The sequence below is a fragment of the Trichosurus vulpecula genome, chromosome 4, assembly GCF_011100635.1.
Source record: "Trichosurus vulpecula isolate mTriVul1 chromosome 4, mTriVul1.pri, whole genome shotgun sequence".
NCBI lineage: Eukaryota > Metazoa > Chordata > Mammalia > Diprotodontia > Phalangeridae > Trichosurus > Trichosurus vulpecula.
The window spans coordinates 409,754,949-409,773,072 of record NC_050576.1 but is presented as its reverse complement, the minus strand read 5'-3'; the positions used below and the strand labels follow the sequence as shown (position 1 = coordinate 409,773,072).

Sequence of the window (18,124 nt, the reverse complement as noted above, 5' to 3'; positions counted from 1 at the left end):
GATCCCTTATCATAATAATGTTTTAAAATGCATAAACAAAATACAAACTAAGCAAATTATGTTAAAATATTGATCAAAAATATACTTTTCTTTAGAGTTCATAAACACCCAGATTAAGAACTTTTGCTCTAGAACATAGATTCATCCAGCCTCTGTTTGAAAAACTTCAGCAATATGGAACTCAGTACCCATTCCATCCCTCACCCCCCACCCCTAGTCCTAAAGCAGCCTATTTATTTTGAAGCATTCTCATTGTTAAAATGTTTCTACCTATACAGAGCCAGGACCTACTTATACATCTAATCATTTCGATAATTTCAGTCCTCTAGAGCTACACAGAAAATGTTCTATCCCTCTTTATATAACAACAGTTCAGATATTCAAATGCAACTCTAATGTTTACACAAGTATTTTCTCCTCTGGGTAAAACATCCTGTACTCCATGAAACCTGGTTTCCAGGACTCTCAACAATCTTGTTTCCCTTCTTTGAATTAGCTATACTGTATATTATTATTTGCTTATTAACTTGTCTGTGCAGATGAATGATTAGTTTGAATATTTGAACTTTCTTTTCATTAGCTGTTTGAAAAAAAGTGGTTTGAAAAGTTTTTTTAGTACAAAATAATTCTTATGTAAAGAAATTTTATATAGCTAAATGTTCAATAGTTATTAGCAACAATACAACAAAATTTCACTGATAAAATTAATGTCCATACTGTCTTCTTATCTCCTCTTAAAATAATCTGAAATGGGTTATGAGTAATTTTTAATTAAAAACTGTATCAAGGGTAATAGTTTGAAATCTTCTTGGTCATATCTTTAATTGTAAGACTAGAACAGTCCTCAAATGTGGCTATTTTCCAATTCATAAAGATAGTAAAAGCTAAGATAGTATTGGTAGAAATGTTTACATATAGTAGATAGATTTATTGTTCATATGTGCTTTATGTCGCATAGTTGTTAACTTAAAAAAATAAAGGCAGGGGTTTTTGCTTGAGAAAAAAACACCTACGTTAGGACTATAAGACTTTGGGGAAAAAAGCTTTTTGTTGAGCTGTGGTTTTACTTAACAAGTTTTGACATTCTAAGGGTATGTTCATGTAAATATGCAATGGAAAGACAGGACATGGTTAAATATTAGCCTAGGATAACACCCAGAAGCCTACTTTCACATTTTGAAACAAGATGTCACACTTTAAGATTTGTAGTGTAGTGTTTCCTCACAATAACCCTGGGAGGTAGCTCCTATCATTATTTCCATTTTCCAGATTAAAAACATCAAGGCAGACAAATGTTAAATGAGTTGACCAGGACCCTCAGCTGCTAAATGTCTGAGACCAGATGACTCCAGGTCAACTACTCTATTCACGGCAGCACCTAGTTGCTGAAAATCTAGATCAGAAGTCTACCTCAACAAAGGCAAAGATAAATTAAGTGAATTTCTTCTCAATAACATCCAGGTTTAAAAGCTAATTAAGTGAAAATAGATTCCTTATGGAAGGAATTTTTTTTACTATTTGGTTTTCGAATTAGTCTTTTGTTATAGCAGGATAATTCCTGTCTAGATCATCTTTTACTTACTCCTCTAGAGGTATAAAAAATTCTCCATATGAACATAAAATCTAATTCATATTACCAGTCATTCGATAAACAGGGAGGCAATGTTCCTGGCACTATGTGGAATTCACAGATGTATAAGTTATGTCCTTATACGTAAGTCCTTTAGAAATGATTACTCTAATGGGAGGTTAGTGAAAATGGCAGTAGGAGGACAAGGCTTTCCAAACCTATGATTTGATTGATCCAGGTGATTCCTGGTGTGGAACCTCACTCTGATAAAATAGGTCAGCAAGGCAATCTGAAATGGATAATCCTGAAGAGTTATTTCTGTGGGGCATGGAGAGATTAAGGGGTTTGCCCATAGCTGAACAGCTAGTAGGTGAATAAATCAGAATTGAACCAAAGTCCTCTTGACTTCAAGGCCAGCCATCTGGACATCTAGACAAGCTGCTTCTCTTCTATAAAGTTAAAAATGTGTATTCAAACTATACTACAAGATAGTATCTGGTAATTGTCATGGGAATAGTAATGAAATAAATTCTAGGGACTTTGAGCTAGTCCTTATAAAATGGATATTCTTTTAATAGAGGGAGATAGTGAGGAAGGCTTTCCAAGTACAGGAAACAGCATGAGTAAAATCATGGAAAATGCAAACACCAGGAAGTCTTCACTTCTTCCCTCCAGGTTTCCAGTGATGGAGTCATCACTCCTAAGTTTGCATTTATTTTACACAATACTAAACTCTTAGGTACAATGACATTGTGCCTTTTCTAGTTTTCCATGAAAGGACGTTTCACATACAAGAATGATAGTGCAGGTTTGGCATTTTTAGTTGTTTGAAGAAAGAAAAGACAGGTTTAGTAATTGAAAGCCTGTCACTGAAAAGCTTCCTGCAAAGGGTTCATGTCACTTTTTGCAGTTTTATTGCTCAGGATCTGTTAGCATTTTTATTATAAAACTCCATTTTCCATGGTTTCAGTAAAAATTTACTCCAGGCTGAAACTTGGTATACCAGATATCAGCTCTGGAGCAATGGTTGTTTTACCAATTTTCCAGAAGATTGATTTAGATTGTTTTATGTTGTATGACTGTAAAAGAACAAAACAGAAAAAAGGATTTGCTAGTTTTATATTTCTTTGTTTTGTCTGTATATTTTAACTCTTTCACTTCTGCCATTTCCTAAAGCTTCATTGAATTACAGGTAGCAGAAATTATGCATTTCAATATCAAATCATATTAGAACTGACAGAAAGATTCATTTTACAATTCTCTATGCATTAAAAATAATATTATTAACACTGAACTTAGGAAGTTTTCTATATTCCATCATCTCTAGACCATATAAAGATAGATACTCAATCTGTAGTTTCACTGATGTTGACATTGTCTCTAAAATGCAGATTTAAACCCATTAATGACTGCCCAGACTGTGCAACTCTTGTCTATGTCCTCCGATGAGTTCAATACAGGGATACGTGCAGCATCTTGGTGGCCTGACTGTTGGTCAATCAGTCAAGAAGACTTTAACTAAATGGCTTCTACAAGTCGGGCACTGTGCTAAGATTTGTGGCCATTAAAGAAAACAAAAACAGTTTCTGCTCTTCAAAGAGTTTACAATCTTACCTTCTCATTGTCTGCTGACATGAGAATACCATTGTAGTGCACTTTTACCACATGACTAGGAGATTTTTTTTTTAAAAAAAAGCATATATTTCTACATGCTTTCCTTGAATTCTTCTTTCTGATTCCTTATTTGTTGTGAGGTTCAGCCTTGTTCAAATCCATCATGTGACTCTATATTGCCATACAGTGATACTCAGTTTTAATTATTTGGAGGCTAAAAATATCCGAGAACTCAAAACCACACTAGCCACAGAAAAACAAACTTAAACTATGGAGGGCAGATCATGAACAGGGAATTAAAAGGAGAAAAAGAAAATGTGATCAGGGTCCTGTGATCAGGGTCGGAGTTGAGTGAAGACATAAGGAACAAAGGAGTAGGATCAGGCCATTTCAATTATATCTGACTAGTGCTGATCTCATTCCTTTTCTTTCCTCACCTCATTTTATTTTGTAAAGAATGGGGTGTAGAGCAAAGAGAAGAAAAATTATAAGAGGATGTAATGGAGGGAAGGATACAATTAACAATCATAACTGTGAATGGTGATTGGATGAACTCATTCAAACAATAGAAAAAGATCTCAAATTCTAACAATATGTTGTTTACAAGAAAAACAGCTGAAAAAACTTCACAGAGTTAAAATGAAAGATTGGAACAGAATATATTATGCTGCAGGTGAATCATTTCTTTTTTAAAATTTTAAAATAATATTTTATTTTTCCCCAATTGCATGTAAAGACAAATTTTAATACTCATTTTTTAAAAAAAATTGTTCCAAATTTTCTTTCTCTCTCCCTCCCTCACCTCCCCCCTCCTAGAGACAGTAAGCAAATTGAAATAGGTTATACATGTTCAATCATACAAAACATATGTTGTAAAAGATGACATAGACCCAAAGGAAAAAAAAAGCACAAATTAAAATATAAAAAGTGAAAAATAGTTTGCTCTTATCTGCATTCAGACTCCATCAGTTCTTTCTCTGGAGGTAGATAGCATTTTTTATCATAGGTCCTTCCCCTTGAATCACTTCTTAAAGAGGGCTATTCACTGAATGGGCTTTACCTCACTTAAACTGAGCACCTGAAAAAGCCTTAGCCTGAAAGGGCCAGTGTCTCCCATTGCATCCTGGGCAATCTCCAGTCGTCCTGATGTATATCAGTCCACTGGACCAAGATGGCTCTGGAGGAGAAAGTAAGGTTTGATGACCTTGCACAGCCCTCCCTCACTCAAATCAATATCAACTGCAAGTCGCGTCATCATTTTCCTGATGTCATGTTCCTCTTTAAAAATAAAGGACAAACACAACAACCTGGATCATTGTATTGCTGAGAATAGCTAAGTCATCACAGTTGATCATTGTACAGTATAGCTGTTGCTGTGTTTAATGTTCTGGTTCTGCTCACTTCACTTTGCATCAGCTCATATAAGTCTTTCAAAGCTTTTCTGTAATCAGCCTGCTCATCATTTCATATAGCACAATAATATTCCATTCCAATGCATGTGAATCTCAAAAAAAAGGTGACAATAATGCTCTGAGACAGGACAACAGTAAAAACAGACAATGAAAAGAGATAGGCAGAGAAGCTATTTTATATGTAAACGTAAAAAATTAAATAGAATAATACATATATATATATATATATATATTTGTGTGTATATAAACACATACACACAAAATGAGTGACAGTTCATCTGTGGTGCTAATCTGATCGAAGATCTTTCCCACCTATTCCATAGGTCTCAGTTGGAGCTAGTTAAAGGAAGCTTGATTAGGAGAGGCTTGCTTGTAGGCAGGTCCACACCCTTTTTGCTATTTGGTGCTAAGCCCCAGGCCTACACAGGGTATATATACTCTGTGGGTAACCATTAAGCTTAGACTACAGAGTTGCAGAGACTAGAGAACCTCATGGAGTGAAGACTAGAGAACTGCGGAGAGTGTAGACTAGGGAGCTGCAGAGTCGAGAGAACTGCAAAGAAGAGAGAACTGCGAGAACAAGAGAGAACTGGTAGGGCTCTGAGAACTGTGGGAGGAGAGGACACAGGCAAGCAGACAGTTAGGATTCATAAGTGAGTGGTTATGGGAAGGGCCTATCAGAGGGGAAGGTTACAGGATGGCTTGGCTCTTTGCTGTGATACTGTGTTTTAATCTCCTTGCTGTTACATTGAGGTGGACTTACTGGTTTTGGAAAACAATTACTGCTATGTCGAATTGGGGTTATTGGTTATGGGATTCGATCCTCTGGTGTCTGAATAAATGTTTTACCTCTTTGGCCTTCTATACAGAGAGTCTCTTATATTTTGCGATTCTGAACTATACAGGCATATTCGTGGTCACCAATGATATCCTGAATCTTGCCTTACTGATGCATCATCTAGTTACTAAAAGGAAAAGCTAATCAAAACTTAGAGAGAAATAGCAAAATAGTTGGGGCTTTTAACTAAAATGGCTGCCTGAATGGCACCCAGCTCCCCACACACTTATTCCAACAAAGACCTAAAATTTGCACCAGACTGAATAATGGTCAAGAAATCCAATGAGAAATTACAGTAAGTTGTTCCTTCCACCATGTAAGTGAAGAGTCATCCAGACACCCAAATGGGAGAGGGGATCATTAGCAAATCCTGCCCCAGGACATGCAAAAAATCAGTAGCCTCAGAGTAGGACCAGAAATGAGGTAGAGACACTTCTGTGTCCTTGGGTAGATAGAGTAGAAGACTCCCAAGAGAAAGCCACAGTGTTGGAAGTTGGAGTTGGAAACCTCAGGGCATTGTTGCAATGAGATCAAATCAGAATTGGATAGTCCCAGGCATTCAGGGACTCTGTGGTCTCTAGATGATATAAAAGTTCCTGAAGAACCAGCACTCTGAGCCTCAGAAATCCATGAAAGCCTAAAATTGGGAAGTGGAGAATAACCTGAGTACCTGGGGCACTTAGAGTGAGACCTAGCAGGTCCACTATGATAACCAAACATATGGCACAGACTTGGGGTGTGGGGTTACAGAGCCTGACTCTGGTGTAATGCTTCAGTTCAGGAACTCAGGCTGAAGAGATAAGTAAAACCAAGAAGACATTAACCAGTATTGAATCAAATCAGAACAAAACAAACAAAAATCATCACAGACCTATAGATATCCAAAAATTCAGCTTAGGAGACAGTAATAGAAACAATTGCAAGACAAAAGGAAAAGTGGAAAAATAAAGGTTTCCCTATAGAGAGGAAAGAGAACTTTCATGAAATGAATGGCTTTCAAGGATTCCTTAAAAAAAAAAAAGACCAGGGCTAAGTAAAAACTGAAACGAAAACATGATCCTTTCAGAGTGCTTTCCCTTAAGGCTATTTTCCAACTGTTCTGTATTTATCTTGTATCTACCGATTCAATGATACATAATTTCTCTTATTAAAATGTAACCTCTTTGAGGGCAGGGCCTATTTTAGCCTTTTCTCTTTGTATTTTTGATATTTTCTGCATTTATCATGAGGCTAGACACATAGAAAGTGTTTGATAAGTCCATCCTGATGAGTTCATTTAAGGCAGGAGTATTGTGTGGTGGTTGTTAAGTTACGTTTTGATAGTCACTTAAGTGATTACACAGTGAAATATATAAAGGTCTTATTACATCAACATTATGCTATGTTGTGACATAGATTATTGTCCCACCAAAAACATTAAAATAAGATACCTTTAGATTCACTAGTTACCTGTATGATAGTCATTAGCTTATTAAAGCAGTTAAAGAAGAAAAGTGGATTCAAATACGTATAGAATGCTTTATTTTCCAAATGAATGACACACTCAGAATATCACAGTAGTCTTATTAAAATCCATTTCATTTTAAATGTTGACTTAAAATTCAATTAGACTCATTGAATATTCAGATAAATTTTACAAGAAAGGGGTACAGTATTTGAATGAATTTTTCTAGGAGATTTTCACCAGGATTTTTGATTTTACACAGCATGAATCCTCAATACGGATTTGTGTAATTGAGGAACCATTTAAAACTAGTGGTTTATTAAAGGAAATGATCTTCTTCTCTGGAATTAAGTAATAGCTAATAGAATTCTACTCTTTGGTCATTGCTTCTTATGTGCTGCATGATTAAATCCTCTAGAGCTCGAACTTTTGAACCATTCAATCACCTCACCAATGGGTGCCCTAAACTTAAAGGCTGAGGAAGCAGAGCATTCTAATTAGAGGCTTAGCCCATTAGCCCTTTTTCATTCTGGGATGTTTGAGGAATCCCCCTTCAGTTATTCAGTATGCTTATTTCTCCCCTTCAAGGGTTCATGAAATTCTCTTATGCAACAGAATGAAAATTTGTACTCTATGCAAAAAGAGACCACATCCAGAAGAATTTTTCCTATTTCCTTAGTGGTGACCATTTTTATATAGATTTATTTTGAAGACTTGGAAAATACTTATTAAAATTTAAGCCGATATAATAATTCAATTTTTCTTTCTTTTTTTAACTTTAACAGCTGAAAGAAGCTAGAAAAGTAAAACTGCATGAAAAAAGGGATCTGCCATAATGTAATTTTAAAAAGTATATGCAACTATGTGTATATATATATATATATATATATATATATATATGTAATTTGTATTTCATCAACAAGCATTTTTATTAAGCTCTTATGTGCTAGCACTTAGCACAGTGCTGGTAGCAGTTTGTTTGTCAGTGTGGTTCAAGCACCTTATACAGAGTAGGTGCTTAGTAAATGTTGGTGGAATCCCTTTTCCTCTCTATCTTCTGGCTTCCCTGACTTGCTTGAAGTCTCAGCTAAAATACCACCTCCTATAAGTAGCCTTTCCTGATTTTCTTTAATGCTAGGGCCTTCTGTCTGTTGATTATTTCTTATTTATCTTGTACATGTCCTGTTTATTTTTAGTTGGATGTCAATTGTTTGCCCCATAGACTGAGCCCAGGAACTCCTCTTGCCTATCTTTAGATCCCTAGGGTTTATCATAGTGTCTTGCATATCATATGATTTTTATGATCCTAACTACCTATTGAATATCTGTTATGTTCAAGAAAGTCATATTAGATGACATATCCTCATTTAGGGAAAAATAATATTCTTTTACACAATTTGGTTATTTCTGATATTGAGGTGATCATATGAATTAAGATTTAAGAGTATAAGTGTAGTAATTTTCTTTAATTTCACGAAAAATCTCAGAGTTGGGATTGCCATTAGAGACCCTCTCATCTACGTGCTGTTTGAACAAGAATCTCTTTTGTCATATATTTTGACAAGTGGCGATTTAGTCTTCGATTGAAAATATGTAGTTAAGGGGATCTCTGTTACCTCTTGAAGTAGCCAATGCCACTTTTGCATGGCTTCAATTAGGAGAAACTTTTTTCCTGCCATTAAACCCAATCCTGCAACTTCCATAATTTGTTTCTTATTCTCTGGACCTAATGGAACAAGTCCAATATTTTTTCCACATGACATTGCTACAAATAATTAAATACAACCACTCTATCGACCTAAATCTTTTCTTTCCTGCCTATTCATACCCATCTCCTTCAACTGATCCTTCTCTGACATTGTCTTTAGGCCTCTCTTCATTTTGGTTGCCCAGGTATGAACTAACTCCAGTTTTTCATTTGTAAAATGTGGTGCTAAGAACTGAACATAAAATTTTGGTCATGGAATGAACAAAGCAAAGTACAATGAATCATCACCTCCCTAATTATGGGTATTCCCCTCTCTTAATTTAGTTTAAGATACTATGGCTTTTTTATTTTATTGCAATGACACATAGTTGCACTCATAGTATACTAACATCTACAAAATCTTTTCCATAGGAACTTCTTTCTAGCCACATCTACCCCTTTCTTATACTTTGAAAGTGATTTTTTTTAAAAAAGAGAAATTTCATTTATGGCTACTGATTTTCATCTTATTAGATTTGACCCATAGTTTTGATCTGTTAAGATCTATTTGAATCCTAACTGTCATGTATGTGGTTAGCTCTCCATACAGATTTTGTGTCATTTTCAATTTTGACAAGATTTACATCTATTCCTTTTTGTATTGTTTGTTGTTGAAATATTTTTTCCTTGACAAGTTCTTTTTAAAAAAATGTTTGTAGTTTTCAGCATTCACTTCTATAAGATTTTGAGTTTTAAATTTTCTCCCCCTTCCTCCTTACCCCCCTCCCCAAGATGGAGTGCAGTCTGATATAGGTTCTACATATACATTCATATTAAACATATTTTCAGATTAGTCATGTTGTATAGAAGAATGAGAACCACAAGAAATGAGAAACAAAACAAAAAATAACAACAAAAAAGAGAGCAAATAATATGCTTCCATCTGCATTCAGACTCCAAAGTTTTTTTTCTGGATGTGGATAGCATTTTCCATCTTGAGTCTTTTGGAGTTGTCTTGCATTTTCTAGAAGAGCTAAATCTATCAAAGTTAGGCATTGAAAAATATGAGTGTTACTGTGTACAATGTTCTCCTGGTTCTGCTTACTTCACTCAGCATTAGTTCATATAAGTCTTTCCAGGTTTTTCTGAAGTTCTCCCGCTCATGATTTCTTATAGCACAATAGTATTCCTTTACATTCATATACCATAACAGGTTCAGCCATTCCCCAGCTGACTGGCATCCCCTCAATTTCCAGTTCTTTGCCACCACAAAAGAGCTGGTTTTCCTGAAATCTTGATCAACCGCAGATAGATAGATGGATAGATAGATAGATATAGATATGGATATGTATTTTTACATTCCCTTGATCTACCAGTTTATTAACCCCACCCAAGCAACAACAACAGAATTGAACTTTGGCATGATCTGTTCATGATAAAGCCCTACTAATTCCCTTTTTAATCACTTTTTTCCTATATTGGTCACAAACTACCCCTTAATAATATAAGTGAGAATTTTTCCAGGAATCAATACTTACTGGATTTCAGTTTTCAGGTTCTACTTTCTTCCTTTTAAAAAAATAGAGATGTTTATGCCAATTTAGTCCTGTGATACCTGTCTCATTCTCCTAATACAAGTTAAGCAGTCACACCTGCCAATATATGTTAAGTAGAAATAAATGTCTTATATTCTGCTTCTTTAAATCATAGTGTAAGAAAGTTGATTTTGTAAAGGTGTCTAATCCAAGCTGAGTAGAAGCATTATATCATATATTTTATTTCACACACACACAAACACACAGAGAGAGAGAGAGAGAGAGAGAGAGAGAGAGAGAGAGAGAGAGAGAGACAAAGCGACAGAGACAGAGAGACAGACAGTTCCCTTGATTAACTTGAGGGAAGATATCCAGATTTCATTAGCATAAATAATGCTTCATGGTCAGCAAAGAAACATTGTACAAATGTCTGAATTATGCAGGTTTGCTTACAGAAACAGAGGAGTTTATAATGGCATCTAGGAGTAAGCTATGGCCACCAGAGATTATAGAAAAGATATTCTTAAATTAGTAACATCTGATACAGAATTCTATTTCATTTGAACTTGTGTTAAAAAATAGGAGCTCCTAGGAAGAGCTTAGATTTGTTGGTTAATAAAGATTATGCAATGAAATGGTAGAAAGTGTGCATCCCTTGGATAACTAGGCATAAATGATTAAATGTCTTAGAATTTGTTACCAAAAATTTGCTATCCTTTTTAATCTAACAAACAACAAATACTTATATTAAAGATATGAATCCCAATACATCTTTGATTATTCAATAGTTTAGCTATATGTGAAACATAGAATCATTAAACATAAACAAAACATAGCTGTTGCCTACAACTGTCTAGATGTAACATTTATCTATACATCTATAAGAACATCCATAATTTCCAGACTATATGGAATGGAAAAAAATATTTGAGAATGGGAGGAGGTATGTGTCCTTCATGTTATTCTGCCTGCTACTGGAGTTATCCTGAATATGCTTTCCTTCTGATACTTTTAGTCAATTATAAAATGCAGTCATTTTATTCACCTAACCGACAGTTCATTTAACACTAAAAAAAGAATAATAGCAGGATAGTGACATCCTCAGGCTGTTTTTACCTGAAAACAATAAAAAAGATGAGAAAATGACTATTATAATAAAACTGTCATTCAGTTATTTTTCAATTGTGTTTGACTATGATCCCTTTTGGGGTTTCTTGGCAAAGACACTGGAGTGGTTTGCCATTTCCTTCTCCAGTTCATTTTACAGATAAGAAGCTGAGCCAAACAGGGTTAAATGACTTGCCCAGGGTCACATAGCTAGTGTCTGAGGCCAGATTTGAACTCAGGAATATGAGTCTTCCTGACTCCAGGCCTGGCTGTCTATATACTGCATCACTTTATAGTGATGATGATGATGATGATGATGATGATGTTTCTATCTAAAAACATTAAATATAAGATGGGAATGAAATGATAACAATAGTTATACTGATAGCAATAAATTACATGTGTATGCTGCCTTAAAGTTTGCAAAGCACTTTGTAGTACATTTGTTGAATTAAATTATTTCTAGTTATCAGTTCTATGAGTAATATCTTTGTCAGAAGTTTGTATTAAAAATAAACACATTGTACCTTTGAGTTCCTACTATATTCCACTGCAAATGTGAACTCATTTATAACATTATCATTATTATCAACAAGAAATGTGTTCAGTGGTTGTTCCTTAAGGCACTGTGCTAGGTGCTATTATGATATTGAATAAAAGCTGATATTTTTAAGGATCACAGGGAATGTATTTTTCTAGTCTGTTGTTATCACCTGTGCAATAAGTTAGTAACATCTGATACAGAATTCTATTTCGTTTGAACTTGTGTTAAAAAATGTTCTAGGAGTTCCTAGAAACCTATAAAAATTACCTGGATTTAACAGAAATGTAGTTCAAATGTGAGGGAGAAATAAATTGCTGAGTAGAGTGAATTACAAGGTATGATGTGTAGCTTATTTTACTTTAATAATGCTGTATGACTAATTTTTTTAACATTTCCTCTTTCCCACTCCCAGCTCTAAGGGACAATAGGATTGAGCTGGTTCGAGCTACATGGCATGAATTGAGTATCAGTGTCAGTGATGTGTCTCTCTCAGATGAAGGACAATACACCTGTTCTTTATTTACTATGCCTGTCAAAACTTCCAAGGCTTTTCTCACCGTACTAGGTAAGTGCAATTGACTAAGGATACCAAAGTAATATACCAGAAAAATGAGTACTGTCGTAGTTCAGACCTCACAAATCTGTAAAAATTATTTTGAGGACCATTTTCATGGATTTTTCCTTGTAGAGCTCAAACTCAGAGACCTGTTTTTTTCTTGTCTTTCATTTAATGTTCCTTCTATTTGATGGGCATCATTATTAGGAAGGGACAAGCTTCTGACTTATAAAACTGGTTAATAGGACTTTGCTCTTAAACAACTGTATTAAAAGGAGTGGGTAAACATCTCTACTCTTACTGTTGTGAAATACCACAACAGGGATCACATTTGAAAGCAAAAGTTTTTTTTTTTTTTAAATAAAGAGCCTCCCATTTTCCTGATGTATCCTCTTTAATTATATACTCTCCCAAACTTATTCTCCAGACTTGTTTCTTCTGCAGCGTACACTGTAAGTTGTATTTGCAGCTTGCTGCCTCTTTTATGCTTCATTCTCTAAATGTTGTGCTGTTTTCCCAAAGGTTAAAGTGACACAAAAAAGCAATCCATTCATAGAGATGCCTAGGAAATAAAGTTTCAGTGCTGGGTTCTCTCTGATTCCATGAATGTCACTTGCCCAATCAGCTGAAATTGCTACAGTTCATTGAAACACACCTGTGTACTGAACAAGTTATACGATTCTAAAGATTGATTTTTTTGTCCCTGAGGTTGCCTTCCTTTTTGGATAGATAAAGGCTGAATGTTGCATTTAAAGGGACTAATGCATGCTGTTCTTTTGGCTGGGAATATTAAAGTTAATCCAGCTAGAGAATTGGTTTTGTGCATAGGATATGAAATATGTTTCTTTTCGAGTCCCACTGAGACTATTTTACAAAAATCTTCAGAAGCTTGCCATTAAGGACAAAAAATACCCACTAAAAACGGAGTATTTCAGGATAACAACTGCCTAAGGTTAATGTATTTTTCTGTAGAGAGCCACCTTGAGATCCTAAGAATAGATGACTGAATTCAGCTTATTAAATGGTAGTAAGACATAGATGAAAAGGCAGTTTTCACTGTCAAGCCAAAAAGTAGAAAGAAAGAAGCATAACCAATACCTACTAATCAGTGTAGTTTGATATATTTTGCTTCTTTTCTAATGTTTGTTTTGTCCCCTTTCCTGCACCCAATGTGTAGGAGCTTTCCTACACCTTTTTTCATCTGTTTAGAACATATGATCCTTTAACAGCTTGGCTTCATCACCACTTTTGGAGGATGACATTTTCAAAATTCTCAATGATTTCCTTAAATGTTCATTGACTATTTAAAAAAATATTATGTGCTATCTTTGTAATCACATATTGAATATTGTTGTACATAAACCTTCTGACTAATCACAATTTTGCTTTGGCAATTTAATATATGGGTATCATGAAAGATGATGAACCTGTATAATTCAGAGGGAAAAAAGCATGACTGCATTTCTGGGGAAAACTACAGCAGGGTAAATTGGTCCTCAAGTGGGCCATTCGGTAGCACCTTTTTATGAAGAATAAGATAGCTCACTGAACTTTTAAAACTGAATTAGTGATTTAAACATGCATTTAGGAATATCCTGTTAGAACAAAATAAAAAATAATGACTATTCTGTGATTTCTTCTACTATGGATTTTTTTTATGTTATGTTTCCATTGAAAGGTTTGGTGACTTGTCCATTATCAGTCAGTCAAAAAACATATATTAATGGTCTGTATTACAAGCACTGTGCTAAGCAGTAGGGATACCAAGAAAAGTCAGCTCATCCTTGCTCTCAAGGAGCTCACAGTTTATTGGAGGAGACAACATGAAAACAACTATATACAGATAAGCTGTATACTGGGAAAACCAGAAATATCAATAGAAGGAAGGCACCAGAGACAGCTAGGTGGGGCAACTGATAGAGTGAAGGGTCTGGAGTCAGGAATACCAAACACTGACTAGCTGTACATCCCTGGACAAATCACTTACCCTCTGTTTACTTCCATTTCCTCAAGCATAAAATGAGGCTATAATAGAACCTACATATTATTGTGCAGATCAAATGAGATAATATTTATAACATAATAGATACAACAAATAATCATTCCCTTGTTCCCTCAAATTAAGCCAGATGGAGAAAGGCTTCCTATAGAAGATGTGATTGTAGGTGAAATTTGAAGGAAGCCAGGGGGGTGGAGATGAGAAGGGAAAGGATTCCAAATACAGAGGACAGTCAGGAAAAATGCCCAGAGTTGGAAGATGTATATCCATGGAGGAAAAATAAGGAGGCCAGTCATGGGGGAAGGGATTTTTCCACATTGGGAAGTCCCTTTACTTATTAGGATAACAGGCCCAGGACCAAAAAAAAAAGGTTTCATTAAATCAGAATGGGAAATGTATAATAGACATATGAAAAGCACAATGTATTCTTGGGTTTAGAAAAAAAAATTCCCAAAAAACTTGGTCTTCCTTATATGAGTTCTTTAATTGATAGTAATAGGAGCTGGAAGGGACCTCAGATGTTTCATAATCTAACTCCTTCATTTTATAGATGAAACGAATGAAACCTAGGGAGGTTTGGTAACTTGTGCACAGTCAAAGTTTGAGCCCAAATCCTCTGACCCCAAAGCCAGTGTTCTGTCCTCTGTACCACACTGTTACTTATATTGTTTCAGGAAAAAAGATTTGAGTTTACAAAATTATTATTTCCTAAGCTATTTTATGCCATTTATGATGATAGCTACTTTGAACTGAACATAGTAGCATTTTTTTCTGGCAGAATTGGATTTAAGATAAAATTATGTTTTAGACGTTGTTAAAAACCACCTTAGTAACAATCCAGAATGATTTAGACCAACTATTTATTTTATGCATACTCTGTGACATTCATTTTATTATTCTTGATTGGGCTGTTACCCATTCATAAAATATAGAGCTAATTATGGTACATAAAACTCTTCAGTACTCTTGGCAGCTGACGTAGTTTAGCTTTGTTCCTGTCAACATTGGTCCAAGTCTCACAGGAATGAATTGACAATAGCAGATATGTTTTTCTTTAATATATTTGTTTGCTTGTTTCTTAGGTGTTCCTGAGAAGCCTCAAATTAGTGGGTTTTCATCACCGGTTATGGAAGGAGACTTGATGCAACTAACTTGCAAAACATCTGGAAGTAAACCTGCAGCTGATATCAGATGGTTTAAAAATGATAAAGAGATTAAAGGTAAGGAAAGGGAAATGTCAGGCAATGTGTTTCAACTTGAAATGGAATGGTAAGGAACTGCATTTTAAATTTGTTTTTAAGAGTTTCCTTTTGTGTGTCAATCATATATTAGATGAGATTCACCCAGTCCCTCAATTTAGTATGATGGGAAGTTGTACAATAGATCACTAAATTGCTGTTTGGTGAAATTATATGTGTGTGTGTGTGTGTGTGTGTGTGTGTGTGTGTGTGTATGTGTGTGTTTTTATATATATATATGTAAAAGAGAGAGAGCAGACACAGGGTGAGTTGAAGATGAAGGAAAGATATCTAAAAGAAATAAAATGAAATTAAGGGATGAGAGAGCAACATACTGAGAAAGGGAGAGATAGAATGGGGTAAATTATCTGGCATAAAGGTGGCAAGAGGAAGCAGTTCTGTGGGAGGAGGGGAGAGGGCAGGTGAGGGGGTGTATCAGGAGGGCAGAGTTTATAATCTCAAAGAGGATCATAAACATGTCTGAAAGGTTCGGAACCGCCGGATATAAGAAACTCTCAAAGTAGAAGGCAGAAGAATCAAAACATTTATTTAGGCTCCACAGTAACCAACCCATGAACCAGAAGCCCCATTTTGATATGTTGATCAAAATCTTCCAGGCCCAATAAGTACGCCTTGCAAGAGTAACCAGGAGGCTACAGAGAAGCATGATTGCGTAAAGCAAAATCATGCTTCCCCCTCGATGGTAATAAGATTACCCACTGGCCTGAAGTCTTTGTTCAGCTTCCTCCCGTAGATCAGCTCTGCTACTGGCAGCTCCTGCCTCAGCTGTGGCTGTGGCTGTAACTGACGTAACTGTCGTAACTGCCTCTGTAACTGCCTCTGGCTCCAACTGTCGCTGTAACTGTCACTGTAATGGCCTGAAGTCTTTGTTCAGCTTTCTCCCGTAGGTTAGCTCTGCTACTGGCAGCTCCTGCTTCAGCTGTGGCTGTAACTGTGGCTGTAACTGACGTAACTGTCGTAACTGCCTCTGTAACTGTCGTTGTAACTGTCGCTGGCTCCAACCGGAAAAGGAAAAGAGAAGAATCTCTTCGAGTTGTCCTCTCCCCTCTTATAGGGTCTCTGACATCATCAAGCTCCGCCCGAATGACCAGGGCCGATTGGTTCCTGAGTTGGCCCCTCCCCCTAGCATAGCCGTTAACACCTCCCCTCAGCCAGCCCCATGACTCATCACACAGGAAGTTGTCTGCTTCCCGGCATGCTCCCCGGGCCTCCTGCCCCGGAAGAGCAAGCCCCAGCGTCCAGGGAAGCTCAATGAGGTAAGCTGAGTCATTCAAAGAAAACAAAGGCCATTCTGGTTACACTCCACCCCTTGTTATAGGATACATAATCTAATCAGCCATGTATCCTAGAACATACATTGTGATCCAATTACAAAGGAAACTAAAACATATCATTCATTATAAAGCAAAACATATCATTCAGTGACATTCCCAAACATTGGTTAACGATTCAAATGCGATCCACCCCTAGATCCCAGCAAAATAATCTCTTCAATCAATCATCCCCAAAATAATTATTAATAATTCAAATGTCCACCCCTAAATCCTTGTATCCATTACATAGGATCAATAATATCATAACAATAAAACAACACAGCAAGGATAACACAAAATAAGTAAACAGAACACTATCATCATTTCCACCCCCCTTGAACGATTGGGGCTCAAAATCTTGGGGTGAGGGGTGAAGGTCTCATTTTCCATAGCTTCTTCATGCTGAAATTGGATGTAGAGATGGCCCTGCCCCCAAAAAGTCCCATTCCAGAGGTCATTTCTTTAACGAGCTGGCAGGAATTCCAAGAATGCTACATGCTTAGGCAGTCACCGGAAAGTGCAGGGTGCTTAAGCCTGAAGGAAACAAAACTAGCAACAAGGTTAGCCAAAACAAAGGACAAAAAGAATAGACAAGTATGGACTATAATTCTTCAAATAAAATCATCTCAAGTTTGGTTGAGATTTTAGTTATGCAAAGATCCAACATCAGAGCCAAACTCAGGTGGGAAATGTTTCTTTTCAAAAGGAACATAATGAGGAAGCCAAGAGGATCCCACCCTAGATATAGACTAAGATTGTCCTCCCAGCCTTTCTCCAGATGTACAAGTTTTCATCCGTTAATCACACAAGGTCACCTTCAGTCTGAGTGGCTTGTAGGCTTGCAGGAGCAGTTCTTATTTCCCTATTTCTCGTGTTATCAAGTCCTCTATACATTCTGTATAATTCATTGGTTGGAATTCCATCTATCATTTCAAAACCTACCCCTGCTCTCAATAAAGCAGTAAACATTTCTTTCCTTGTTACTCTCCTTTGGCGCCAAGTTTGCTGGTTATTCACCCTTCTCTCTCGAGGAGATCTATCCCTTCCCCAGTCACCTAAGTCATATAACTGTAAAATCTTATTTATCACTGTTGTAAGACGGCTCCCTACTTCTCCAAGTAATAAATTCAAAATTAGTTGTTTATAAGCAGGGGGAGCTGTCCTAATTATTAAATTCCTATGAGGCAGTTCCATTGAATCATTGTAATGACAGTTCCTGTCATAATGGCAGTCTTCATTACCTCCT

At 36.1% G+C, this 18,124-nt stretch overlaps 1 protein-coding gene across 1 annotated transcript in view; it reads left to right on the top strand.

Annotated features, from left to right (window-relative positions):
• Positions 1–18,124, top strand: part of CADM2 (cell adhesion molecule 2) — a 293,611-nt gene that overhangs the window by 81,077 nt on the left and 194,410 nt on the right. Inside the window, exons 3-4 of the mRNA XM_036755809.1 lie at positions 12,164–12,316; positions 15,389–15,526. Of these exons, the coding sequence (XP_036611704.1) occupies positions 12,164–12,316; positions 15,389–15,526 (291 nt within the window). The remainder of the gene's footprint in view (positions 1–12,163; positions 12,317–15,388; positions 15,527–18,124) is intronic.